The 27635-nt window shown below is 41.7% G+C and overlaps 1 protein-coding gene across 11 annotated transcripts in view; it reads left to right on the top strand.

The window, feature by feature from the left end:
- The window catches only part of KALRN (kalirin RhoGEF kinase), a 548250-nt gene that overhangs the window by 182194 nt on the left and 338421 nt on the right, over positions 1–27635 (top strand). For all 11 annotated transcript variants that reach the window (XM_054176436.1, XM_054176489.1, XM_054176457.1 and 8 more), the window contains one exon: positions 7026–7140. In XM_054176436.1, the coding sequence (XP_054032411.1) occupies positions 7026–7140 (115 nt within the window). The remainder of the gene's footprint in view (positions 1–7025; positions 7141–27635) is intronic.

The raw sequence follows: 27635 nt of genomic DNA on the forward strand, positions 1-27635 counted from the left end.
GGACACAGTCTCAAGCTGCACCAGGGGAAGTTTAGGCTTGAAGTGAGGAGAAAGTACTTCACTGAGCGAGTCGTTCGTCATTGGAATGGGCTGCCCAGGGAGGTGGTGGAGTCACCGTCCCTGGAGGTGTTCAAGAGGGGACTGGACGTGGCACTTGGTGCCATGGTTTAGTCATGAGGTCTGTGGTGACAGGTTGGACTCGATGATCTTTGAGGTCTCTTCCAACCTTAGTGATACTGTGATACTGTGGTTGTCCTCATATAGAAGTCAGGGCTGGGAGCTTATATGTCAATACATGAACGCAGAGAGGTAATTGTAGCACCTGAAATAATTAATATGATAACAACCAACCATTTTGGTCATTCTGAAGCAAGGTGTGAGCCTTGACACCTCTGAAAACTTCCTTATTGCTGTGAAAGCATTTTTGGTTGTAGGCTTATGACCCGTTTTTTCCCCCTAAGGAGTCAATTAGGAAGCTTTGCCTTCCACACAGAGAAGCTCTTCCTTCATTTTATCGGGTCTCACTTGTCCCTCGTTTTTGCTTTGCTGGGTCAGTAACTTCCTCTGTGGGAAATGAGGCATTTTTCCCACTGGCTTGTGTGCAAGTAAGCATTTAAAATCAAAGAAGTATCTCAAACTACTTGCATACATCAGTGAAGGTGTATCACAAGCCACAGCAGTTGGTCTCTTCAAATCCATGCAGTGGCTCTGGGTGACTGTGGAACAAATCTACCTGGTGGGGAAACGGGATATTCTAGTAGCTGCACTGAGCATCCTAGCTGCAGCCTCTGATCTACTCTGCCAAGGGATCTTCTGGTGGGAACATACAATCTACTTTTTGGAGTCATTAACCTTAAATGTAGGCCATAAGGATTTGATTCAGGCAATTGACTCTGGGATATGGGATGCTGGATCAGGCCCTGATAGCTGCATTGCTGCTGTGTTAATTTACAGGTGGACTTGTGGGAGCTCTAATTTCCATCACTGTTGTACTAGAATGACCTCCTTTGGAACCAACTGAATTTGAGGGTGGTCATACAGATAATCCTATATATGACCCTTACAACAAATTAGTCCTTCTTGAAGATGGAGGAGTTTTAGTATAAAAGTTCACAGGAGGTTTGGTAGCAAGGAGAGTCTCAGAGAGCTCAGCTGTGTCAGGGAAAGGAGTATTATTTTAAGACTCTGGATACCAATTCCTTGATACTTTGCTTTCATAGGAAGTCTGTCAATTAGATTTAGGAATCCAGACCATATTGTTTGTCATTTTATTGAGGCGCCTGACATCAGCTGAGCTCATTCTGTCTCCTAGCTCTCTGCATTATCATTCATTTTTTCACCATATTTTGGACTGAAATATCTTTAGAGAAGTATTTCAGCTCCTCTGGAAACTCACTTATGGTCTCAGCAGAGTCTGCAACATCAAGATTGATCAGCTTATGATCTGCAGGGGTCAGATGAAGCATCACATTCACTTGAACTGCAGTAGACATCTGAAAGGGAGGCCAGAGACACTGTGTACTACTGTCTCTGTCTCCATTGCTGATATGTTGCAGGACCTTAGACAAGGTACTTGGGAGCTTTTATTTTCCTTTAACATTTATCTGTGTCTATGATTAATCCTTGTAGATTCATGCTTATAAAGGGAGTGCAAAAAGAAGCAGGAGACTCGAATCCCTTAAATCTAGATATATGTATGCAGGTAAGTCTCATGCTAGGATTGTTGGTGGAACTGAAGACATGCAACTTGGAAACAGAACTTGATAAAATCATCTGTTGTATACAAGAAGTCTGCATTAGAGGAAACTGAGGTCTTGGGTGACAGGTTGGACTTGATGATCTTTGAGTTCTTTTCCAACCTTATTGATTCTATGACTCTGTGACTCTAGGTTGGACTTGATGATCTTTGAGGTCTTTTACAGCCTTATTGATTCTATGATTCTATGATGATTTCCTGTCATAGACAGGATTACACAAAAGTGGTATTTCAGGGATAGATATCCTTCAGGACTTGAAATTGGGAAGGCTAGTATACAGAGTTCACATTAATAACACTTCTGGGTTGGCCAACATCTTGACTTATTGCTGGGCAGATGGAGCCTCCATAGGCAGAAACATGTGGGCCTACCCCTGAGGGGAATTAAGAAGTCAGTTCAGGCAGCTGCCAGGGCAGCTAACTTATAGCTGGAGTCCTTTTCCTCTTGCTTTCAGGTGTGATCAGAAAAGTGGTCATCAGAAGGTCACTGACTGCTCTTTGCTTCCATGAAGGTTTCTTTAATGTTTTCTTTTAATGTGGTATATATCACAATGAGTCGTGCCATCATGGCAATGTCTCCTCTATGATCTGTGGAGGAAAAATGATGTAATCGTAATTCTGGGAACAAATGCTGAACTTAGCAGTGGTTTCTGTATAGACTAGAAGAGAGGGAGATTGGAAGAACCAGCAAGCAAGCCAGGGACAGACATGGCTATCAACAAAGGATTTTGTAGGAGGAATGCAAGACATATATGGCTAAATATTTGTTCTCAGTGCTCATTGTGCCCTGAAGACAGTGTGTTTTTCTGACTGCTTTTTCCAGAGCACTAATAACTGGACCATCTGTTTGCCTCTCTAAATCAGAGCAAAGCCCATGAAAGCCCACCTTGAAAAACAGTTAGAAATTATCAGCTGTTTGTTTTAGCATTTATTAACTGTGATTAGCAAATCTAATGACATGTTTGATTATTGCATCCCGTATCTGTGAGCGCGGTAGAAGGCAGGAGATGGGACATATTGATTAGAGCAATTGAAACTCTTCCTTCCATTTTTTATTTTCTTTTGAAACCATACATTTCTCTAAAGAATCTGCATGTAAAATCAGTGTTGAGATCATGGCTGACATGGGGCAAGATTAGTCCCCTTAAGTGCATTGCTTACAATCAGAGACAGAGTTTCTGTGATGGTTTTAGTTGCTGACTTTCAGTCTAATAACTATGAAGCTCTAATGCAGTGGACTAAGAGTCAGAAAACCTCATTCCTTCTGGTTCTTCAAGTTACTGGCTGTGGGATCTTTGCCTTTCTATACCTCACTATTCCCCTGAGTGAAAACCAAGATAATAAAGAAGTGGAAAGGTATTCAATTCTAGATAGCCAATGCCAAAAGATTTTCTTCTCTTTTAGTGGTTGTTGCTATCTGTCTGGAGGCTCCATTAGGGAAGATGAGGGTCCTAATATAGACATGTGAGGTGTCTAAGGTTCAGTGGTGGTAATATACCATTTAGTCTGCCTAGAAGAGATGGTATTTGAGGTTATAAAGTGCAATGGGGAAGCTACATATGATGAGTATTAAAGACAGCAGACCAGTTACTGAGCTCTGCAAGTCTTACAGTGGTTGTGGTGTGGTTTGTTCTGGAAGAAGCCTGATGTTTCTTCATATAGGCTCTTCATAAAACTTATGAAGGATTTTAATATGTATGATGCACTTGTAATCATAATTCTGCCCTGTTGCTCAAAGCATAGAGCAGTGCTCTTATCAAAAATAACAAACATTTGTTTCTAAACCTCACATTGCTTGAGATTTGCTTCTTATGGTCTCCTTGTTCTTCTGTGTCATAGGGCTAGTTGGAATTGGTTCAGGCACTTCCATCATCCAGAAACCTTCAAATGGGTCATCATGTAACTTTCTTCCTCCAACAAGAACTAACCCATTTTCTCTGCTCTGTCCTCATAGCTTATGACTCCAAGCTAGAACCATATTTATCTTGCTCCCCAGAGGACAGTTTAGGTGAACTGTTGAGGGATTTTTATCCTGAAGCAAAGACAAGTCAGGAATGTTCTGGACACTGTTTCCTTTTCTGTAGCTGAAATCCTTGTGTAACTGTTAGAAAAAGGGTCAAGAATGTTCTGATTTCTCTTTTTCAGCCTACCAGAAAGTAGCTTTTTTTTTTTTTGCTTTTTTTTCCCCAGTGCTCACTTTGGTCTAACTGTAGGTGGGAAAGGGGTCCCAGGCCACTAACACAGTTTTTGGTGTACCACGCTGAGCTGAATGGGCAGCATCAGAGTGATCAGTGCTGCTGGGCTGTGGGACACTCATGGCCCTTACTGAGTGTTTCACAGCCTGGGAGAGGACTATAGCTGTAGTCTTGGATGTCTCTTCATCTCATCTCTTAGTGCTTTTCCACTTTGTACAAATATTTAAATAGTTGGAAATGAAGGAGAGGGAGCCTGACTGAGTAGCAGGTAGTATGTTCTTCTGGGATGCAATTCAAATTCAGGTCTCTGCTTCAGTGACTATCTGGAAGCTTTTGAAAGCCTTGGTTACATCTTGATATGAAGGGAAAGTTTTCAAAACCTTGGAAAGTTTCCTGTTTTGAAAAAATATTTCCCTCCAGCTTTAGTTACTGCTTTGGTTTGCCATTCTGTAGGCCTGCTTTTCTGTTGGACACATCATGCATGATATAATGGTTTTGGCATTGTTGCAGTGTGTGAATTAGTCTCAACAAAAGAAGACTGTGCTTCAAATGAGGATTTTTAAAATAATACTTGTCATAGAATCATAGAATCAATAAGGTTGGAAAAGACCTCAAAGATCATCAAGTCCAACCTGTCACCCAACACCTCATGACTACTAAACCATGGCACCAAGTGCCACGTCCAATCCCCTCTTGAACACCTCCAGGGATGGTGACTCCCACCACCTCCCTGGGCAGCACATTCCAATGCCTAACAACTCTCTCTGTGAAGAACTTTCTTCTCACCTCAAGCCTGAACTTCCCCTGGTGCAGTTTGAGACTGTGTGTGTCCTCTTGTTTTGGTGCTGGTTGCCTGGGAGAAGAGACCAACCCCCTATATAGATCAGAAAATAGAAATGGACTTATTTGTGTAAATTGAATCCTTGTTATGTTACACCTCCATTCTCATGCTATGTGGAAGAGGCACGAATCAGCCAAGGTGACACCAAATTCCTACAGACTTTCCTTGCATTTAGATTATGAAGCCAAAGGCAAACATCAGGCACAGATTTCAGTGGAGATTAAGCAGGGCAGTTTTTGTACTCCATATGTAGCCCTGGCTGCATGTAGGCTCAAAATGAAAGTGATCTCTCTTGTCTGCCTCTCTGTATCCCATGACAAATTAGACATGACCTGGCTCCAGTGGAGGCTTGAATAGCACCCACTGATAACTGGGAATTTCAGTGCTGATGAACTGTAACATGGAATAGCACTGACATCTCTGCATAGCTGAAGTCTATAGTGGAGAGACACTGTGCTAGAAGGTGAGCTTGTACCTATTATGGTGATAATTGAATGAACAGTTTCAGAACAAAATGGAGTATGTTGTCAGATGGGACCTGGCTCTACAGGTGACTTCTTTCTTCTGTTAGCAGGGTCAGTTGGAAGTTCTGTGCCTTCTGGGTGCATGTGTGTGTATCATCAGTTTGGTCTGTGTTTGTCCCCCTGCCATGAGACACCTCCTTGATTTCTGAGCTAAATCCACCCCATAGCAATTTTTTTGTTGTTCCTGGTGATCCAGGATACTGTTTCTCCAAGCACACACATTCTGTCATGCCAATACTACTCTTACAGCACAGTCTCTTAGGACTATTCATACTAAATTAGCATTCAATCATGGAGTGCAGGCACCATCCCTGGAGGTGTTTAAGCAGTGTGTGGACCTGGCATTTAGGGACATGGTTTAGCGTTGCCTGTTCTGTGCTGGGTCAAGGGTTAGACTGGATGATCCTTGAGGTCTCTTCCAGCTGGATATTTTCTGTGATTCTGTAATCATAGATTTAGTGTGTTAGGACCCCTACAGAAGCTGTGGCCTCACAGAGTGTGAAGGACCTAGGTTCTGCATGAGAGAACACAGCATGGGACAGTGCTGGAGATGTGCATGTGCTTGCATAGGTTTTTGCTGCCTGTGGTCCAGGTCAGTTAGATCAGAGGAGCATAGGCTTTTCCTTTCTCAGAAGCAGTATTTCTACTGAAGGGATTATGCTTTCTGTTGAAATGTGTAGAGGCATCTGGATTTTTACAGCTTATTTGCGAGGTCCTTGCAGTTCTGTGCTATCTTTTTGAAGCTAGTTTTGCTATGACATTTTTTTCAGTGTAACAATGTAAGCATGCATTTGGCCACACAGTTTCTGAAAAAAAAATCCTTGTGATAAAATGTGAAGAAAGAACCAAACACTGGGTAAGGCACGAGATTTCCATTTCAAGCTTATTAACCTTTATTCATAGCAGAGAATAAAATATGTTGCTGTAGAATAGATTGTATTCACCTCTGTATTTGTGATTGCATAACTCAGGATAGAGTCATTGTTTTATGGCTAAGCGTTTTAACAAGTGCTATAAAAGATGAAGTGACAGACACTGGCACTTTAAAAAAGTGGATTTTAAGGCAGGAAAGCAACAGAAGAAAAGAAAAAAACCCCAACCAAACAAAAAAAAAACCCTCAAACAAACACGCACACAAAGCACAAACTGAAGATTATTCCAATTGCCAGCAACACTCTCTGAAGAGCAGGCATGGGAGGCATGAACTTCTAATCAAAATTTCAGTTTCTAATGAATTGCCAGATAGATTAGAATGTCTTACTGCATAAACAGTACTGGGAAACACCGCTTCTAACTGGTAGGATGTTGTAAACTATCTGGCAGTGAATGATACGACACACCGAGTGAAAAACGCTTTCACTTTCTTGGTGTTGACCAGTTGAAAACTATCCTCACAGTAGGATTTCATTAGCATTGCCTGCTCGGATTGGCAGTTACACTGGATTTGATGGGATTGGGTGAAAGTCAGAAGAAATGCTAGAAGCAATTCTCCTTCTGTGTTGGGGCTTTTTAATTATATTTTTTATTTCCCCCCTTTTGGAGCTCCAGCAAATGCAAACACGTCTTTCTCAATTAGACAAGCCTGAAAGCTGCAAAGAGTGCACAGGCTCTTGAACGTGCTGTAACTTATGTTTATCAATTCAGTGCACATAGGTTTTTTTGACATGTGCTTCCTGCCTGATTTTCTAACAATCCTTTATTTTCCACAGGTGGCCGTGATAAACGAGGTGGTCCTGTCTTGACCTTCCCAGCCCGCAGCAATCACGACAGAATAAGGCAGGAAGACCTTCGGAAACTTGTGACTTATTTGGCCAGCGTGCCAAGGTAAAGCTAGAAAGAAAACACTTCAAAGTGGGGTGGGGAGCTTGTTCTTGGCAGTTGCAGATTTCTGAGTATTAACAGTTTGTACCTTCAGTTCTTGGGACAGAGAAACAAAAGTGTTCCTTTCCTCCTCCTGCGTATGCTCTGATGAGTTTTATTGCACACGAGGCGATGCAGGAGCCCCAGAGCACAGGCAGTGCAAGCAAGCCTGGGCTTCGTGCTTGTGACAGCAACAAGGAGCAGCTCTTGTTCCCCATATTACTGCGTAGCTCTTCTAGAGGAGTGGAAAGGAAAAAAGTGCTTAGAGGTCTGCAGTTAAATATAGCAAGCTGGAGGGAGCCTGCTGTCTGCACTTGCTGTTTAACGTCTTGTGGGAGGTTTAGGCGAGTTTGGATAAGGGACTGGAGCTTCTGGGGAGGAGGGCCTGCCCCATGTGAGGAGGCAGATCTTCCAGCTCCAGCACTTTCCAGAGCATACATTAGGCTCAGGAAGGAACAGGGATGGACTGAGGGGGAAGCTTTCAAAGAAAGGCATTTCAAATGGTTCTGCATGTAAATCAGAAGAGTCTGCTTTAGTCCTCATGTGCCTCCTTCGACATGCAGGTCCACATCCCATTTGCAGGGATGCCAATGCATATTTATCTTTGCAAGCTTTGGGAGACAGTTTATAGGGCTCAGAGCCCAAGTAGGTGTTTCTGAGCCAAGGTTTAATGCCTCTGAGAGTATGAGGCTATGTACGCCCTTGTCCAGTTTCCACTTCCTATTTGCAGGCTTGCCAAATATCCTTACCCAACAACCACTGCACTGGTTGTTGAGATGAAGGTTATCCCAGGGCAAGCGAAGGACTGAGAAGGGAAGTTCAAGGTTGCAGTAACACACCCTGTGCCACCCAGGAGCTCTTTATTTTTTAAACCCAGATTATGACCTGTTAAACAGGGCTCATATTTTTGCAAAGAATCTGAAGTTAACACCTGGAGGGCAGAGGGCTTTCCTGCTTCTGGAAGTCATGAGGTGAGAGTCTTAGAAATGCTCTCAGTTCTTTAAATGTGCAATGTGCACAGAACAAAGCTCCCCATTTGGTATGGGAGAGAGTTGAGGGCTGTTTGGAGACTTATCACTCAGCTGTGGAGAATGGGGGACAAATGCAGCCACATGTACCAGATCTGCCAGTTCTTATTTCCCGTACTTCACAAGTTCTTTGGTGATAAAGTTTTTTCTTCATTGGATTTATCAAGGTTTTACTAATAAGCTGGATTGGTTTGCTTTTCTCCCCACGCCTTCCTATTTTTCCTCTAGCCATCTCTATTTTCTGTCATATTGTGAGAGAGATTACAAACATGCTAAAAGCTGGGAAAGCAGTAGGTCACTTTCTGGGAGCATGTGTCCCAGGGCTTGGCAATCCTCCTCTAGGTGCTGCCGTAATGAAACTGCTCCCTTTCATCTTGTATTTCTTGCATAGTCTCAAGTAAGAATATATGACATTGCTTGGGGTTGCAAACAATTGCACAGCAAAAATTGCCTTCTAACATGTCATCCTTTTCTACTAATTTCTCTTCCCTCATGGAGGTGGCAGCAATAGCAAGATACATCCCTTCTGTTCCCCGGTCTCACACCGCTGAATCAATTAGCTCAATCTTTGATGCTGCTTTTGATTGCCTCACTCTGAATCAGTCCAGCAATGATTTTACTCTGATGATACAGAAGCTGTGTGACAGCTTTTCTCTCTAGGAACACTAATAAAAGCATTCCCCCTCCTGGTCCCTGCTGCAAAGCCTTTTTCTGCCCTCATATCTGAAGTCTTTGAAGGACATCTCTTTAGTTGTACCAGAGAACATTCCTTCTTCTGTGGTACATCCTCCCATGAAAATGTGCCCAGCAGTGAGGGAGTGACTACTCATGAAGCACTTTCACAAGTTCCCCAAGGATTCTTACAGATTGGTTCTGTGGAGACATTAGCCAGAGTACTGTCTGCAGTCTGGGTTGTTACACATTGAGAGTTGTGGAGCAGAAAGCAGCAAGAGTGATCTGAGGTCTAGAAAAACTTGCCTATCAGGGAATGTTTAAAAGGTCAGCCTAAAGAACAGAAGAGACTGAGAAGGGTCTTTGAGAGCATATTGTGGTGCTGCAGAAGGAAAGGGTTCACAGGGCTAGGCTAAGAAACACAAGTGTTACACTGAAGCAAGGAAAGAGCTTAGGCTGGACATGAGGAGAGTATTTCTAAGGGATTCCTATTAGTAATAAAATAAGTAATCTAATTTCCTCTTAAATTCCTCCACAATTTTATAGGCAAACCTCTATTGCCTATATGTTAGGGAGAGGGAATGCTGAATCCGGAGGTGACTTCTTTAAGTTCCAACTAGTCCTGGTTGTTGTTTATTTCTTGTGCCACAGCTGTGAACTGACTGCTGTAGGAGGGAAAGGACCACAAACTTTGTGGCTTTGGTATGTGGGATTGTGTAAGCTATGCGGTGTAAGAAGATGCTGAAAACTCTTTTTCCCTAAACATTTTGTTCACATTAACAAGGGCAACCAGCAGGGCTTTCAAACTTACTTACTTTTTAGAAACAAATGTATGGAAGGAACAATTTGAGTTCATGTCACTGGCTCCCAGTTCGTATTTATTCCAAGACGAGTACTGTAATGAAACACTGCATTAGCTGTGCACCATAATAAACTGTTTCATTAGCAGAGACTCTGAGCAGGACATTGGAGGAAACTGTTCTGATGTTCAGTGTGATGAAAGGAAGAGAGTTTTCTGTGCTATTTGAAAAACTAGAAATTCATCTTTGGGCAAAAAAAAAGAGACTGTAATTTGTCATATTGACTCCAGTCTAATAATTCTTCCTTTATTCCTGCTGCAATGGTTTCTGGGTGAGACAGATTGCTATCCACGTTGATACTCTCTGCCACTTAACCCTTGTTTTATATCTTAATGGAGGAGGCAGATGTGGCACATTGCCAGGAGCTTTGAGCAGGTAGGAGACTGGCGATGAAATATAATGATAGATTAGGGTAAGTGAAACCAGAGTCTTGCTAGCAGTTTTCAAAGTTTCTGAATCAGCTTTCTGCCATTTCTCTTCTAAACCAGAATAATAATGTGGGCTTTCTGAAAGCAGCAATGTGTGTTTGAGTTACAGCAGAATAGTGAGAGCTTTCATGCAGCTGCGAGTCACGGACAGGCAGGTGGCTGCAGTCAGTGGGGTTTCCTGTGTGCTTGGGGATTAGGACTTCAGATCTAGGAACATGTTTTGGTCTTATTCCAAAACTGTAAGCTTGCAGTCCATAGTACCTGGGGTGACGTAGGGCTCCTGGATGATTCACAAGCCTGATCCTGCTGTCTTGCGTGCTAGAAGGAGGTTGCCACTGGGTATCTGACACTTTTCAACAAATGTGTTTGTGGTTGTGTGCTGTACACTGACTCTTTTAGGCATATCACAAGCTCCTTTTTTCCAAACACTTCCTTTATAATTAGCTGCTAAAAAGAGAAGATGCTATTTATTAGACGTAAAGATAATTACCATAGATGCCAAGTTTCTACTACTCTGCCATTTTCTGTTTGGTTTACATTTGCACTAATGCTCTCTGGCTAGGCAAAGCTGTATTTCTTGTGAAACAAGATAGCTCCTATTTAGATGCAAATTTAAGTGAAATGCAATGTTTAGAAATTGGAGGGTGCGACTGAATCTAGGATAAGATGGTGTTTATGACTGGGCGAGCTGGCAGGGACTTTTCTGGCCTCATCAAGGGTTTTATTTTTTAACACCAGTGCAGTGCCATCTATTCCAGTAGACTGAGTTTTGATTTATATATGTGTAAATGAAACTAGCACCAGGCCAATCTCCTCTGCAAGCCCTTTGGAATTAAGAATTAAGTTATGCATAGGCTATAGGAGGATAAAAAGGAGACAGAATATTATTAGCCTGAGTTATCTCCTTGCATGGTGAAGCAATACGATGAAGGAAATGTTCTCTGTCGGCTGTAGTGAATCTTCCGGCTGAACACATCAATCTGTTTTGGAGCCAAGATAAGCACTCTTCTGTGCTCACTGCAGAGGGGGAGACCCAAGGTGCCTCAGAGGCCTGGCTTTTTAAAGACATCTACCTTTTTTTTTTGTCCTCTCTTTCAAAACCTGCTCAAATACTTCCTTGTTCTGGGAACCATCCAGGGCTCATAACAGCAGCAAAATGTTTCCAAGGGACAGACTTGTGTGTTTGAACAGCTCCTCAGAGCTGCCCGAGTTTGATGAAAGGTGCTAGGAACAGTAAACCAATTTAAGTGCCTCTAATAATTAGTTTAGTGATTGCAGCTTTATAAAATTAAAAGAACTGTGTGGGGGATGGCAAGATATAGCAATATTCACCCACACATGGATTTGTATTAAGCTCTCTGGTGACCTGTGGTACTGTATATATTAGCTTCTCTGGCTGGGAGTAGCGTGAAACTCATTTTGTTGATTGATAGGAATTAAACCCTAGAGCTCTACTTTCTGTTACATGATCGAAGCACAATAGAAGCTTTAGAGAAAGCTATTGTAGCGATACAAAAATAACCATGTATTTTAAAAATAACACCAAGGGCTTTACACTAATTTTAGTAACCAAATATCTGGTGCTGTCTGCAGGATAATTTTTCCACAATGCACTTGTAGCAAAGTACCACAGTAAAAAGTGACATGAGGCTAATGAGGCTAATGGAACTTCAGTATTTTCTTCAGATATAATTTGATTTTTATATAAGTTTAAGAAAGAAGCTTAGGCATATATACTTGACACAAATACTATTGAGTTTAAGAGATGTTTACCACTCAAAAGCCAGTTCAAATCCAGCCTTCATTGTACATGGTGTTGGTTCATGATGTTATTATCATTTGTTAGGGTTTGGGAGGACTTCTCTGGAAATAGGTGATGGCTTCTGACCACATCACTCTGTTTTGCTTCCTGTGTCACTTTACTGACCACCTCATCACCAAGCTGCATATTCAAATCTTATTGGCGATCAGCTCTTCAAAAGAGCATCTCTGGTTAGGCCACACCTTGAGTACTGTGTGCAGTTCTGGGCCCCTCAATTTAAGAAGGATATTGAGACTCTTGAACGTGTCCAGAGAAGGGCAACGAGGCTGGTGAGAGGACTCAAGCACAAGCCCTGTGAGGAGAGGCTGAAGGAGCTGGGTTTGTTTAGCCTGGAGAAGAGGAGGCTCAGGGGAGACCTTATTGCTGGTTACAGCTACCTGAAGGGAGGTTGTAGCCAGGTGGGGGTTTGTCTCTTCTCCCAGGCAATCAGCACCAGAACAAGAGGACACAGTCTCAAGCTGTGCCAGGGGAAGTTTAGGCTTGAGGTGAGGAGAGTATTCTTCACAGAGAGAGTTGTTAGGCATTGGAATGTGATGCCCAGGGAGATGGTGGAGTCACCATCCCTGGAGGTGTTCAAGAGGGGATTGGACATGGCACTTGGTGCCATGGTTTAGTAGTCATGAGGTGTTGGGTGGCAGGTTGGACTTGATGATCTTTGAGGTCTTTTCCAACCTTATTGATTCTATGATTCTCTGATTTCCTTCCAGCTGTGGTAGCAAACTGTTGAGAAGTTTTTTTCCTAGGTAAGTGGACAGTGGCTATAAGTGATGCCAAAATCCTGCAGTAATTGTCTATAGCTTCAAGCTCCTCTGTTTTCCAGAAACTGATAGAAAATGTGGATTTCCTAGAAGCACAGAGGTAGCAACAAGTAGTTATGAAAAGAAAACAGATGGTGTTGGGGTTGCTTAGGTGGAATAAAAGGAAAGTAAAAGTTAGGTGATTACAATCCAGTATACAAGACTGAGCTAAAATAAAGAGTTTGGTCTCAGTGTACATGGCCAAATGGATTGAAATCATAGATTGAAGAAATGAGGCAGGTTTCTGTAACATCTCCATCTCGCAAAACCTGTTAGAAGGCGTATCAGGAATGACCCACATATTGTTGCTCCTGTCTGGCAGCAGAGGGATGAAAACAACAACCTTTCCAGCTTGTGACACTGGCTGTACTGATCTATGGGGGTTTTAAAATAGATAGAAGATTTTATTTTCCCATGTTTGTTTAAGTTTATGCTTGGATTATTAGTTTTTTTAATTATAGTGGTAAATGAGGGCCTTCCATATGAGTTTCCAAATTACTCCTGCTTCCATTGCCTGTTGCTGTTTTCCTGGAGAGTGCCAGGACTGATCATGCATAGCTCCCAAACGAAAGCAAATGTCCTCTATTCTTCTGTCCTCCATAGAAGCTGAGAGTGCTCTCAGACTGGCTCCAGCTTGATTAGCTGCTGAGGTCTGCCTTCCAGCTGTGTAACAGTGCAAGTGGATTCAGACTGTTTTTGTGATGAACGCCACAAATAGCATGATACAGAGCTTAGTAGTTAATGTGCTGTGAAATGCACAGCTCACGTAGCCTTTCTTTCCTAAAGACTAACAAAAGGGAGGGGAAACTGGGCTCTGCATATCACTTCTATACACAGTCATCAATATCTTCTATTCAGTCTAGCAGAAGTTTCAATATCTCTGTTGTGAAATATAGGCAAATGCAATAGAATAAATAGAATAGAAATAGAACAGAATTAATCAGGTTGGAAGAGACCTTTGAGATCATCAAGTCCAACCTATCATCCAACAGCATCTAATCAACTAAACCATGGCACCAAGCACCCCATCCAGTCTCTTCCCAAACACCTCCAGTGATGGTGACTCCACCACCTCCCTGGGCAGCACATTCCAATGGCCAATCACTCTTACTGTGAAGAAAGAGTTCTAGGAAGAACTTCTTCCTAATGTTGAGAATTAATATTGAGATAAACTCATGGAAATTTGATTGCCTTGTTGCAGAATGTGAGTTTGGGTACTCAAATAAAATAAAGGTAGATGTTATTTCAAGACTGAACTCTTTATTTGCAATAAATTCCTTAAAGGATATAGAAAATACTTTGCAAATCCCTTTGTAAGTTGTCTGCCTTGTATTAAAAAAAATATTTGCAGCCTTTTGGAGGGCCTGAAACTCTGTTACTGATTTTTCATACTAACTTCTTTAATGTTTCTATGTTCTTAGTAGCAGCTTGCTCTGTTTTATTATATATTAATTGTATTCCAATAAATATTTGAATTTACTGATTGCCCCATGCAGAGAAACTAGGATTTCAACTTGCCACTGTATTTTTAAGTATTCTGTTCAATGCTCAACATCTGCATAATTTTAGACTACAAATCTGCAATTGAAAACAGTTAATGTGAAGGAATCCCTCATTTATTGTGTCTGAATTATTTCCAAGACAATTGTTCCTTTTAATAGGGTAGGGGATCCAGTTTTCTCTTACTGCTAACCATGAAGACTCATGCTGAGATTTCGAAGTCATTTTGAGTTCTTTCGTGTTCATCTAACGTCTCCAACAAAAAGATTCTTCAGCAGGTTACTCATATGAAGATTTAGTATCAGAGAGGTAGCCCTGCAAGCCCAGTTTAATCTACAAAGAAAATGCACAAGTCTGGAAGAGAAGTTCCTTTCCCTGGCACTGTACTGCTTTTCCAGCTTGATGAAAGCTCAGTCATGCCTTCTTCAGCAGAGTCAGCAGATGGGGCTCAATGAGGGGACACATCTGATGAAATAAAAGGGTACTGTTTCACTTTGTTCTCTTCCCAGGCTGCAAAGTGAGTGTCTTTACCCAGTTCAGGTCCCAATGCCTTTTGTTTTTACTGGTTTCGTGTTTTTTGCTCCAGCCCAACCTTCACAGCTGCTGGCTGCTTCTCCGCACCCCAGGCAGCGCATTTAGGCTGCAAGCTCAGAGCAGACAGGACAGCAGTGAGTGCAGCCCTTCTTTGCAACCTCTGAGTAGAAGTAGGAACATCTGTGGCAGTGCTTCCCACCAAAGGCATGGCCAAGGGAGACTGGCCTGGAAGCAGCCTCCTGTAAGGATGGTGATCCCCTGAGGCAGCATCATCTGAGCCTCTTCAAGGCACTCTGGGTGGCTGATGGCACAGGGGTCTGACCTTTGCCAAGGCACTGGGAAAACCTGCCTGTCTTCTCAAAAAGCCTCAGACACTGCTCGTTTAGGCTGGGGGCTGCTAATACTTGTCTTTTCCACACAGGATGGGTGTATACCCTGTGCAGCTGTTCCCTGTGCCACTACTTCTGTTAGTGATGTTGTAGGTAGTGTCTGACTGCATTTCCAACAGGGTGTCCAGGATGGACAGGATGCCCAGGATGGGAATGATTCTGCTTGCATTACTGCAGAACTGGAGCAAACATAAAAACAAACCCCCTCATCATGCACACCACCACTGCTAGGGTACAGGAGTCAGCATGGCTGAGGGACACCCAGTGGTGCTGGCGGAGTCTGGGGCCTGATCCCATCCCCTGAGCTGTCTCACGTAGAGCTGTGCTGCTGCAGTCTCACTTCTTGAACTCCATCCAAGTCCTCGATCTGGGGATTAGATCAGCATTGTTCCTCCTTGCTAAATGGCTTTTACATGTTGATTGTAACAGCATTTGCTGCATGGAAGAAGGAGAAAAGGCAGAAACTTGTAAACTAGGATATATCCTGCACTCTTTCCCTGATGAGGGAGCTGGTGGCCATCACAGCCTACTATACATTTTATGCAGAGCATCATTTTCTCCATCCTTTTCCTCAGTGGCTCTCTGAAAAGTGGTTTGCGAGTCAAAGAATCATGGAATTGTTTTGGTTGGAAAAGACCTTTAAGATCATTGAGTTCGACCATGTCTCTGCAGCACACTTGGCTGTGATGCCCTCTCTGGCCTTTTCCCTGCTAGTGCTGATTTAAAGCTGTTACATGCATCTCATGGGCTTTTTAACAGCCAGATTTGTGGGTTGACAGTGCTCTGAGAGGTCCACGCAGCACAACATGGAGATTTCTGTGGAGAAGGCAGGTTTGTACTAATGCAAGCAGTAATTCAGAACAGCTAAAATTAGAAAACAGAGACCTTTTGTGGGAGCAGTGGGCTGGCAGCAGAGCTGGCACTGGCTGCGTATGGTTGTCTCCTGAAGCTGTCAGCAGCTGTCAGCAGAATATGCAGAAGTTCAGCCAATCCTAACTTTTTGATGATCTCTTTCCTACGGCTTTTGCAGAGACTGTAAAATGTTTCTTTCTCATTCCAGCATGGATGCTTGTGTTCCTCATCAGTAACTCCAGTATGTGCTACATCCTTTTCCCTCTTAGAACTTACTGCAGCTTGGAAGTGGCTTGTGCCATCCTCTCCATGGATATCATTAGAAGCAGGAAAACAAATGCTGTGGTTTGCAGTCTGCTTTGTAATGGGAATATTGTCAAAGATATGTTAATGTCAATGGAAAGCTCTTCTAAATTCCCATGGAGGATGGATGAGAGCTTTACAGTGTGTGCCAATATGGAGCACATAATGGGAGACACAGAACTAGAGTCATAGAATCATAGGTTTTCTTGGTCTGGACTGCCTGGTCCTTATCCTAATTGATGGATGTAGGTGTTATGGAGGCTGTTCCAAAATCTGGATTCCCTAGGGCACAGCTTGGGTAGGACTGAGGATAGGTTTTCTGGAATATATTTTCAGCCTTGTCTCCAAATGATAAAAAGCTTATATAATCACACTGTCTGTCAATCACTCAGTGATTAAACCAAATCTGTCAGAGAAGACTCTCAAGAATATTAAATCCCTACAAATTTAATGAGCCTAGATGGCCACATCAAGGAAAAAGACCTAATTAGAGTCCACAGAGAGGGAAAGGTGGCCTGAACGCAACCTTTCTTAGAGAGTGGAGTTAGAGGGGATATCTCCAGATCACATAAGAGGCAAATTTGCTATTAAGCATTGGAGAATCGATGTGCAAACAACTACCAAGGATTTGGCAGTTCCAGTGCTCATAAAAGTGCACACTACTTAATGGTAGTGGGATCATATTAAAAGGCAGGAATAACCAATTCGTGGTAACATATGGTATTGAGCAGGCCGATGCTCTTGTAGTATGGAAAGTATGGATTGGGATAGGTAAAATTCGTCTCAGAGGCTGGGATGTTCAATTCCCTGCTGTTTGCAAAGGGAATTGGTATCTAATTTTGGTAGACAGTTGTAAATCTCATCAGTGGTTTCTTCTCATTTTCCACAAGGAACTTCTAACCAAGTTAGCCCGTGGTATTTTGTTTTCCATGTGGATCCTGGCACTGCTGCTGAGTTCCCTGTGGATCCTGTAATGTTGTGTGCAGTAATACATAAATGTAACTATGTGGTATGAGGCTGTTGGCCCCTTTGATTAAGACAAAATAAAGTGTGAGAGAGATACTTTAACACAATGTAAAATCAGAAATGAGAAAGAGAGTTTTATAATCTCTCCATCTCCCAAAGGAAAGGCAGAAAAGTGTAACTCAAATATGCTTTTGGCTTGGCATATGTCATCTGGTCTGCAATGTGTACCACAGTGTACTTTGATACTATTAACAAGAGAGCATTGGTTTCCCTGCCTGTGTACACTGGGCTTTATTTTATGTCTAAGTTTAAAGAGAAACCTTAGTCTCTGGAGAATTTTCCAGCAATGTAATAATTTAGGAAGCTCCTTTGTGGTACTTCATCAAAAAGCAAAAGCACCAAAATGGCTTTCCCTTGTCCTGCAACTGAATTCACACCTCTTCCACGTATCCCAACTGCAAAGCAGATGAGAAAGGAGGAACTTGCTGCAGGCTCAATGTGACATTTGCAAGGGACATCTTTGCTGAATAGTCCTTTTGGTGAAAGTCATTGAATGAAATTGTAGTAGAGCATTGGCTTTGTAAAATAATTGCATCTCTGTCTGAAAACTCTAACAGCAGAAGCTGTTCATCTCCAGCCAAATTCAGGCTGCTTTCATACGCCTTTCCTGTGCACTCCTCAAATGTCTATGTGATGTTCAAACGATGTAGCTCTCCTCTATCACCCTGTTTCCCATGGGAATACAACAATTGGCAATCTCTAATATTGATGTAGTCATATTAGCACTTAGTCTTTTAGTGAAAGAATGAGCAAAGTTTGATTGTTAATTCATTTATTTGAGCATCTGGCAAGTCAAACGATTCTGCTATTGATGCTGCCATTGAGGATCAAATAAATACTGCTTTTTGAAATTTAGTTTTAAAGAGTTACTCATTAAAAATCATTGCTTGGCAAAATTCAACTGTTCTTCCATCTCTAGTCCTAAACTAGGATCCAGCATCCAAATAGTTATTAGATATATAAACTTGAGGAATACAGTTACTAAGGATACCAACACAGCATCAATATGGAGACGGTGGGACTCCTTATCAGGACCTTTATAGCATTTTGAAACACCCATTGTACCCATACATGGGGCTGTGCTATTCTGGAACTCCAAGGAGTGTGTTCAAATTTTCTCTGCAGGTTAACGTTCTGCAGAGCACGGTAAATGGCTTTGGTGATCCTGAGGGACAATCAGCAGAATAGTTTGTTTCGGGTTAAGAAGGAACGCTGTGCTCTGAAGTGCGGTTGCATGGTATTGAGCAGTTCCATGGGAAAGCATCATGTCCCACTAGCACTAAGAATTTCTTCCCTTAGAGAGCTCCAAATGGGCTTGCTGCGTGCATTTCATCTCCTGTGTGCTTACCCTTTGTGTATCACATGGAAAAGGCATGCCCTCAGTAACAGCAGATGGAGGCTTTTGTAGTCAATTTTTTAAATATGCTTTAAATTCTAAAATAGTTTCCAACCATTCCTCTTTATTTGCATGTTAATTTAAAGCGAGGGAAAGATTAGCTACAAGGAGGGTAGACTTATGGTACTGATTACTATTCTTTCTTGGCAAAGCACCAACGACATCCCTGGCTAGAATGATTTAATAGGTCTCTTCTATCTCAATCTTCTGTGATTTGACAGTTGACTGCCCTGGAGGCCAAAGTCCTTTGCTAATGCAACAATGCAGATTTTTTTTCTTACATTACTTTTCTATTGTGAGTCAGTCCTAATTGGAGACTAAAATTGTGTTTCCTATCTGGCAGCCTTAGCAGCTCTGCTGGTGTCTTTTGTGATCTTTGCAGTCAGTAATCAGATGGGAGCCTCAGGTTTCATTTAGGTCACCCATTTAGGTTACATTTGCACGAAGACAGGTGCCATCCTGAAACATCAGGAAAGACACACGCTTGGTTTAACTCTATAAACTGATTTTACCAGTCCATACAGGAGATACCTCCTTATGCTGCATGAGGCAGAAATAAAGGTCCTTTTAATAGTATACACTGATTAGACCTCTCATTTCTGAGAAGCAGGGTCTTTAGAGTTACATTTCCCAGCACTGCCTTGGGAGCACTGCGTAAGAAATTGGCTATGTACTGTGTCACCTCCAGACCATAGGAAATGAACTTGATAGAAGTGTCTCATTGCAAGTACCATTTTGCCATGTAGTGAGTCTAGAGAGCAGAAGAAGAGCTGTAATTGCAAAACACAGTCTAAATAAAAGCAGGTACCTGATAAATAAATGGGTCATCATTCACACAAGAAGAATGGCTGGAAATGCTGCCTTGCTAATAATCTAATGGAATGAAGCTGGAGGTGGGGAGATTCAGGCTGGACGTGAGGAGGAAGTTCTTCACCGTGAGAGTGGTGAAGCCCTGGAATGGGTTGTCCAGGGAGGTGGTTGGGGCACCATCCCTGGAGGTGTTTAAGACCAGGCTGGATGAGGCTGTGGCCAGCCTGATCTAGTGTGGGGTGTCCCTGCCCATGGCAGGGGGGTTGGAACTAGATGATCCTTGTGGTCCCTTCCAACCCTGACTGATACTATGATACTAAGAATTAATCAAATAGGCAATAAATTCTTATTTTTAATACCTCTTGACAATGAAGGGAAAAACCCAGAACTCTTACAACACTGATTAATCACGTCCTATTTTATGGTTCTGTCCCTTCCTTTCTTCATTCTTCTGTTTCTGCAACATTTGTAATTTAGTTCAGAAACTGCATCTGGAGAAGCAAATATCTCTGGGAATCACAGATTACTTCAGATTTTGCTTCCCACTGGAGATTTGTGGATAGGAGTTGTGATTCCATTCCAAAATCTAATTAAAAAGCAGGTACATAGGAAAGTAGCAGACAATCTTACCCATAGGAAGAATGTCTGGAAGCTCTGCTTTGTTAATGAACTGTTAGACTAGGAATCAAATACACAAGCAAAATCTGTGGGTTTTGGGGGGTTTCTTTCCATGCACATGGCAGAATTCAGCTGTTATATCATTCCATGCTCACCGGGCTTACTGGAAAACTCGATTCCTCCTTAATTTCCAGAACAGCTACCTCAATGATTTTTTTTTTACTATCAGATGGTGTGTGTTAGGAGACAGGAAAATAGGATCATCTGAAAAGGTTTCCTGGGGTTTTCATTTAGGAATTAATTCTGTAGGACACTTCATCTCTGTAGTTTTATGGACTGATAAATTGTGGTATATTAGCAAAGGCAGCACTTTTCTGGTGGCTTGTTGGACACTACTAATGATATGAAAAAAACCCCGTACGTTTTTGCTAGGTAAAATTGACTCTTTGAGAAAGAGACTGCTTTGAAGATCCACCTGCTCTAACTTTGACATGAGGTTTAGAAATATTTGCCTTCATTTATGCAATGCTAATTGCCCTCATGTTAAAAAGTATATTACATATTTCTTACATTCCCAGTGGCACTCGCAAAGCTACAGCAGATGTAAAGTTTGCATAAGGTACAGAAAGTGGAGCAATATAAATCAAATGAATGTATCAGATACAACATCAGTGAAAGTTTTCTCAATCTCAATTTCTGGGCCTAAAAAAAGTCAGTATTTCCAGAAGCTGAAACCTGTCTTGCCAATGTTGTGCTCACTTAGAGGTAATTGACTCGTGACTTTTTTTACAAGTGAAAGCATTTTTCTGCCTTCTTTGCTGAGGGTACAAATGCACAAAAGAATTTCAACTGTGTTCATGCTGCCTTGAAAAGATGCCAAAAGTCAGATATGTAATCAGGAATTGTCTTAATAGTCTAATTCCTGCACCTGTGAACATTTTTTTGGCATGTAGTTTTTTTCAGATCTTTGCTTCTCTTCTCATATTTCTCATGATCCTGGCCAAAAATTCAGTTCATTTCCAAAGGAAATTGTCAAAGCTCTTCTGGGGTGTATTTTACTCTTTGTTTAAGTTCAGTACAGAAAGGCATTTTCTTCTTGCTTTAGTTGCTGAGTGAAATACTCTAAAGCATAATACTAGATCCTCTAGCTCTCTAAGATACTTAAAGATCCTTCAGGAGGAAAGGTGATGCAACAGGTTATGACAGCATTCTTATAATGCAGTTTTGTTCTTCCAATGCTAAAAGTAACATTACAGGGCACTTACCTTTTGCATCAGATAAATTCAAATGTTGGTCAAGTAATAACAAATGATGAACTATTTTAGTTAGGTGGGGCAGAGAGAAGAGAAGAGAAGTCACTATCTTTTATTTCTTTTGGTTGATTTTGAAAGAAGTGGAAACAAATAAATATATTGGGTAATTTTATGAGTGGGTCTGAACTGGTTTATGAAACTGTTAGTTCTTCCTGCTTTTGGTAGGTGCCTCTTGTGAAGATTACATGATTATCTGTTGGTTATTCCAGGCTACAGCTGACTTTAATAGAACCTGAATGTACTGGAAATATATTATCTGCTCTGCAAACAGAATCAAGTAAGAATTGTATCACAAACCAACAGGCTAGAAAGGATCTGTGTAGGCAGCCATTCACTAAACCCAAGACTTTTCCACAACTCTCTTACATCTCTTGCATGACAGAAGACAGATATTTACTCATTGTGTAAATTGCCAGGGGCATAGGAAGGAAATCATCAAGGGGGAAACATGCATTCAGTGTGTCTGCTCTTAGTCACAAATGGAAGGAGGATATCAAAACTTTTTTAAGCTAATACATTAATTAACTAAAATGAACTTGGAAATTGATGCAAGACATCAGCCTAAGCAGGAAAAGGCCTCCTGGCCTGCAGGCTTCTACTCCCCATGTCCTTTTCCTAATTCGTATTTAAGTACTATCATCCTCCTCTAGAAAAGCAGTCAAGAGTGCACGTAAGTGCATCTATATCCACCTAGTGTAAACATGTACTTCATGCACCATCTTAATTGCTTAATCAACCTCTCTGTATTGTGAGGCACAACCATACAAACAGGAACCAGATGGAAGATATTTTTATCAGACAGACTATAGGATTAAAGAGGCATGGTCACTGAACATTGCTGCCCTTTAAAAACCCAGTATCAGGATATGACTGCATGCATGCAGCAACCCCACAATATGGCAGTTCAGGCAGCCACCACTGTCAGAAACTCAGACTTAATCTTACCTCTTTATCTTCAGCTAAGATATTAACAACCTGTGTGACAAAAACACAGAGTGTTAATTATCTTAGAAGAGTTTATATCAAAGAGTGTTTAAACAGTGATTCAAGTTTGGATCCACTAATTACAGAAAAGGCAGCAACAGTCAGTTCTTTTTAAAATCATTATTTTCATGGGTGATTTTAGCCTTGAAGTACTTTGTCTTGGTATAGTGTCATTCTCATAAGAGACCAGTGCAGTATTATTATTTTTTTCATGTAGTTGGAAACTGAGTTTATCTCAGCTAAGTTTTCTACACTGTTTGTAAAGCGTGTCACGGCAACAGAGATTTTTATCTGTGTTTCTTAGTTTTGTATCATAAAGCACTGTATATATTAGGGTAGTGTTCCTGTGTGTTCTGCATCAAATATGAAATAATTGTGATTTTGCAATCCTTCAGTTGCCTGATTATGTTGTGATTTATGCTTTTATTGCACACATTAAAAAAGGAGCAAAATCCTTGATTGTAATTGAAGGCATATCTATTTGATCAAGTACTTACCTGATCCTAGTTGGCAGCCTGAATTGTTCAGCATAGTCAGCAAAATGGGAAAGAGCTTATGTGAATATTTCAGGGCATTGAGAAATACTTTATCTGTAGATTTGGTGGCATAATCAACAGCAATTAAATAGTTAATAGTCCTGGTATTTAGTTAGTCAGAACTGGCCTTTTAGTTAACACCACAATAAGATGGAGGGTGCAAACTCTCTGGTCTCCTAGTCTCATTGTTTCTTTGCACTGGCTGCAGACTCAGCAAGACAAATGTGCATTAGTTTATATTGTCAAGGCTATCTTTGCAAGCAGATGGGCTGGAAATCTAATTAAGAAAACCAAAAGCTTTGATTCTGGCAAAAAAATAGCAAAATCAGTGGGACGACCCTAAATCCTCTGAATTAAATGGATGTTCTATGTCAATGCAGTTCTATTGTCCCACTTTATAAATAAAATATGAAGGGCTCTACTTTCACATAGACCCATAAATGTGCTCATTTATGAGTTTAACAAAGCTTGTGTATTCAGTACAATTAGATAAGCATGTGTATAGAGCAATAAATGCTCCCTATATAAAATCAGCACACGTGTATCAGAGAATATAGCCCAGCATGGATAAGTAAGTGCTTGCGTAGATTAAGTGATCTCTCTTAAGCTTTTCTGAATTAACCATGAAGTGGCTGTGACTATTTGCAATTTGTAGTTCTTCAATTATGTCTCCTACCTGTGTCTGTCCAAAAATGTAGTAGATGCATTCATTGGAAGTAACACCCATTTTACAGATGAAAAACAAACAAACAAACAGAAAGAGATACAGTTGAGCTGTACCACAGAAACACAAGAAGGAGTTGAACAGCCCTGCTAGGATCACCTGACTTTTGGTCTCAGCCCCTGGACTTCAGCATTCCAACCAGATGTAAAAAGTGAATAAATTCCAAAGCTATAATTGAAAGGAAAATGTTTACATCTGTTTGTGGTATCTCAGTGCCAGGGCGTTAGATTTAATAGGCCTTTCTTATCGTGGGTGATGTGTTGCCAGGATGTTGCGAGAGCTTTGAAGAAGGACTCTGAAATGCTTTCTGTCATTTCTCACCAGTTGTTGTCTGGGGTGGGGGTGACTATGATGGCTCAGCTTGCTAATAAACCCACTGTATTGGGCCCATTTCTACACAGGATGTCATTCTGCATGAGTTTAACTCACAGGTAGGAACCCCCTTGGTTCAATGGAGTAGATGTGGTCTGTGACATACCTTTGATTTGTCTCTTCCCAATCAAATAAGCCATTTGGTATCAGGCCAAATATCCTTAGTTGCAGTGCTTCTTGAATCTTCTATGTGATTTTTATTACCATGGGCTGGCTGAAGTTGTAAGAGTTTTCTGACTAGCTGATTCCTGTTGTTCCTATCCTGGCATATGTTAATTTGTCAAATTTTTTTCAGATCTGGGAGCAGGAAAAGCACTACCTGGGTTATGCAGTTCCTGAGATGAATAGGATGATGCACATGCACATGTGGCACTTGTAGATGAACTTGCCTATGAAGTTTTATTGTGCTTTTGATGGGGAAGCAAAATAGATAATGGGAGAAAGGGAGCAGGTAATTGAAAACAGGCAATTAATTTTCAGAGCATTTATCTGAACCTGCTTTAGTTGATTAAGGAGTTGCTCTGGGTTTTTCCAATTAGTGGTGACTGACAGGAAGAGGTGCTGATGGTGATCATGATGGAAATTCAGCATAGTAAGGGAAGCAACCTTAAAACTGTGTTGGCATGACACTGATATGTGAGCTCCCATCACGTGCCTCTGCATGATGTACTGTAAAACGGGGGACCATGCATGGTCATCTAAGGAGCTCAATCTCCTACAACAGTGAGGGCATCTGAGGATGAAGAAATAGAATCATAGAATGGTCTAGGTTGGAATGGACCTCCAAAGGTCATCTAGTCCAGCCCCTGAAGTACTCAAGTACTCTTGGGAAAACAGGCAGAGTCTCAGTCAAGGCCTGTGGGCTTATTGCCAGGTTTTGTTCCATTATTTGACAGCTGGATTTGTGTTTGATCTTCAGAAGCTCTTTGGATCCAGCTTTCTCACACTGGAGGTTATGCTATCTTTTGGGTGTTCTGTTCCCTTTGAAGTACCCTGTTATCCACTTGTTTGTGCCCAGCCAGCATCAGTGATTTTGATCTATGACATATTTATGTCTCCATACAAAAAATAAGGAAAACCTCACATCAAGTGTCTTCATTGGCAAGGCTTAGTCCCCTTTACTAAACAGAGAGAGAGTAAGCCTGGCCTTGCAGGAGACCAATTCACAATAAAAATTGGACATAGCTAGATATTTTGAAACTAGATTGTGAATAGCACATCGGTATCCACCATCTCTTGAGGATTCAGTGGAAGCAACTTTCTCTCCTCTAAATGCCACCATGGTAAGTATTTGGAAGAATGCATAAAGTCTGCTGGGTAGAGCAATATATTAAAAACTGACTGTACGAATAGAGTAGAGTAGAGTAGAGTAGAGTAGAGTAGAATAGAATAGAATAGAATAGAATAGAATAGAATAGAATAGAATAGAATAGAATAGAATAGAATAGAATAGAATTAACCAGGTTGGAAGAGACCTTCAAGAACATCATGTCCAACCCATCAACCAATCCAACACCACCCAAACATCTAACCCATGGCACCAAGCACCCCATCAAGCCTCCTCCTGAACACCTCCAATGATGATGACTCCACCACCTCCCCGGGCAGCCCATTCCAATGGGCAATCACTCTCTCTGTATAGAACTTCTTCCTAACCTCCAGCCTAAACCTCCCCTGGCACAGCCTGAGACTGTGTCCTCTTGTTCTGGTACTGGCTGCCTGGGAGAAGAGACCAACCATCCGCCTGTCTACAACCTCCCTTCAGTTAGTTGTAGAGAGCAATAAGGTCACCCCTGAGTCTCCTCCTCTCCAGGCTAAGCAATCCCAGCTCCCTCAGCCTCTCCTCATAGGGCTTGTGCTCCAAACCCCTCACCAACTTTGTTGCCCTTCTCTGGACTCGTTCCAGCAAGTCAACATCCTTCCTAAACTGAGGGGCCCAGAACTGGACACGGTACTCAAGGTGCAGCCTAACCAGTGCTGTGTACAGGGGCAGAATGACCTCCCTGCTCCTGCTGGCCATACTGTTCTTGATGCAGGCTAGGATGCCATTGGCCCTCCTGGCTGCCTAGGCACACTGCAGGCTCATGTTCAGCCTACTATCAACATGGGTTGATTCTGTAGCTTCAGAGCTAGGCCTTCTGGATGTAATATCATAGGCAGTCTTCACCCAGCCTGTCATGGCAGGAAGTATCTATCTGATAAGTGAACTATTTTTGGTAAATCATTGTGCTTACAAAACCCAGCTTTGTTCATATATGGGTGGAGCTAAAAAAAAAAGAAATAAAACACCTCCACCCCCCCAGAAAAAAAACAACCAAAAAAAGCCAACACTGATTTATTAGTCATGGTCAGTGCTCTTTGTCCATCCTGAGGAAAATGGAGGCATCAGTTTTCAGATTGTGCACTTCTAAATTGGACTTGGTGATCTCTGAGGTCTTTTCCAATCTTATTGATTCTATGATTGTAAAGAGAATTCAAATTCTTACATAGTGTCTCAGCAAAACAGACTCATTTCAGGGACCTCACGTTGTTTCTGGGATGTAGTGCTCAACCTTTCGTCCTAACAGATGCACTTGAATGCAGTATGTGGATTCTGGCCAAAATCTTGTAAAGCTTCAAAGAATGGTTATATCACTTCTGCTTAGGAGATTAAAAGCGCAAAGCACATCTAATACTGAGCCCTGCACTGCAAATGGGCAGAAGCCCAGTTACTTATTTGGGAGAATCTGCTATTTTTGAAGTGCAGATTTTTATGTGAGGACAAATCCAAAAGCTCCGAAATTTCTCACCAAGAGTATCTCTCAAATACTATGTTGGTCAAAATATCTTGGTCTGATAAAGTTCAAAAGGAAGTGGGGGAAGAATTACAAGAAGGCATTTCATCTGAAAGGGCCTAAGGAGAGTATTTTGCTGTTATGAAAGCCTTTTTTTTTTTTAGTTTTAAATTTGGTACACGCTCTCCGTGCACTCATCATGAAACATCTAATTTGGAATTAATGTGCAATTTCTCATGTCTCCTTAGTTTCTTACTTTAATTAGAGCTCTTCTCTACATGGATGTACAGTACTCTCCCATACTGCCAGGAGCAGCATGCAAAAGCTGATGAGTGCTTACCACAAGACATGTCAATGCTATTGAGGAAAAGTAATTTTAGTATCTTTGAAAAGTTTTTATCGCTGTCTTCAACTACAAGCCCAACTGAGCCCTGGAACAAGTGTGCTAGTCCCCAGAGCAGTTATACCCGCTTACATCAAGATTGAATTTGGCATGCTGTCTGCCACTGGACACATGTATGATTTCACCAGGTGCTGCTGTCTGTTTAAACCTACATTAATCATGCCTTGCATGAGCTGAACATCTTTGCAGATTTATTTATGCTAGAAAAGGTCTTTCCACTATGGGTAACTCTGCCTCCCACAACTCATTTCAATGAAATGTCCGTGTTTGCATTCTGGAGACTTTCCCTTCTGGGGTGAGTGTTTTACTCTGATGACT

The sequence above is a fragment of the Dryobates pubescens genome, chromosome 2 (assembly GCF_014839835.1).
Source record: "Dryobates pubescens isolate bDryPub1 chromosome 2, bDryPub1.pri, whole genome shotgun sequence".
NCBI lineage: Eukaryota > Metazoa > Chordata > Aves > Piciformes > Picidae > Dryobates > Dryobates pubescens.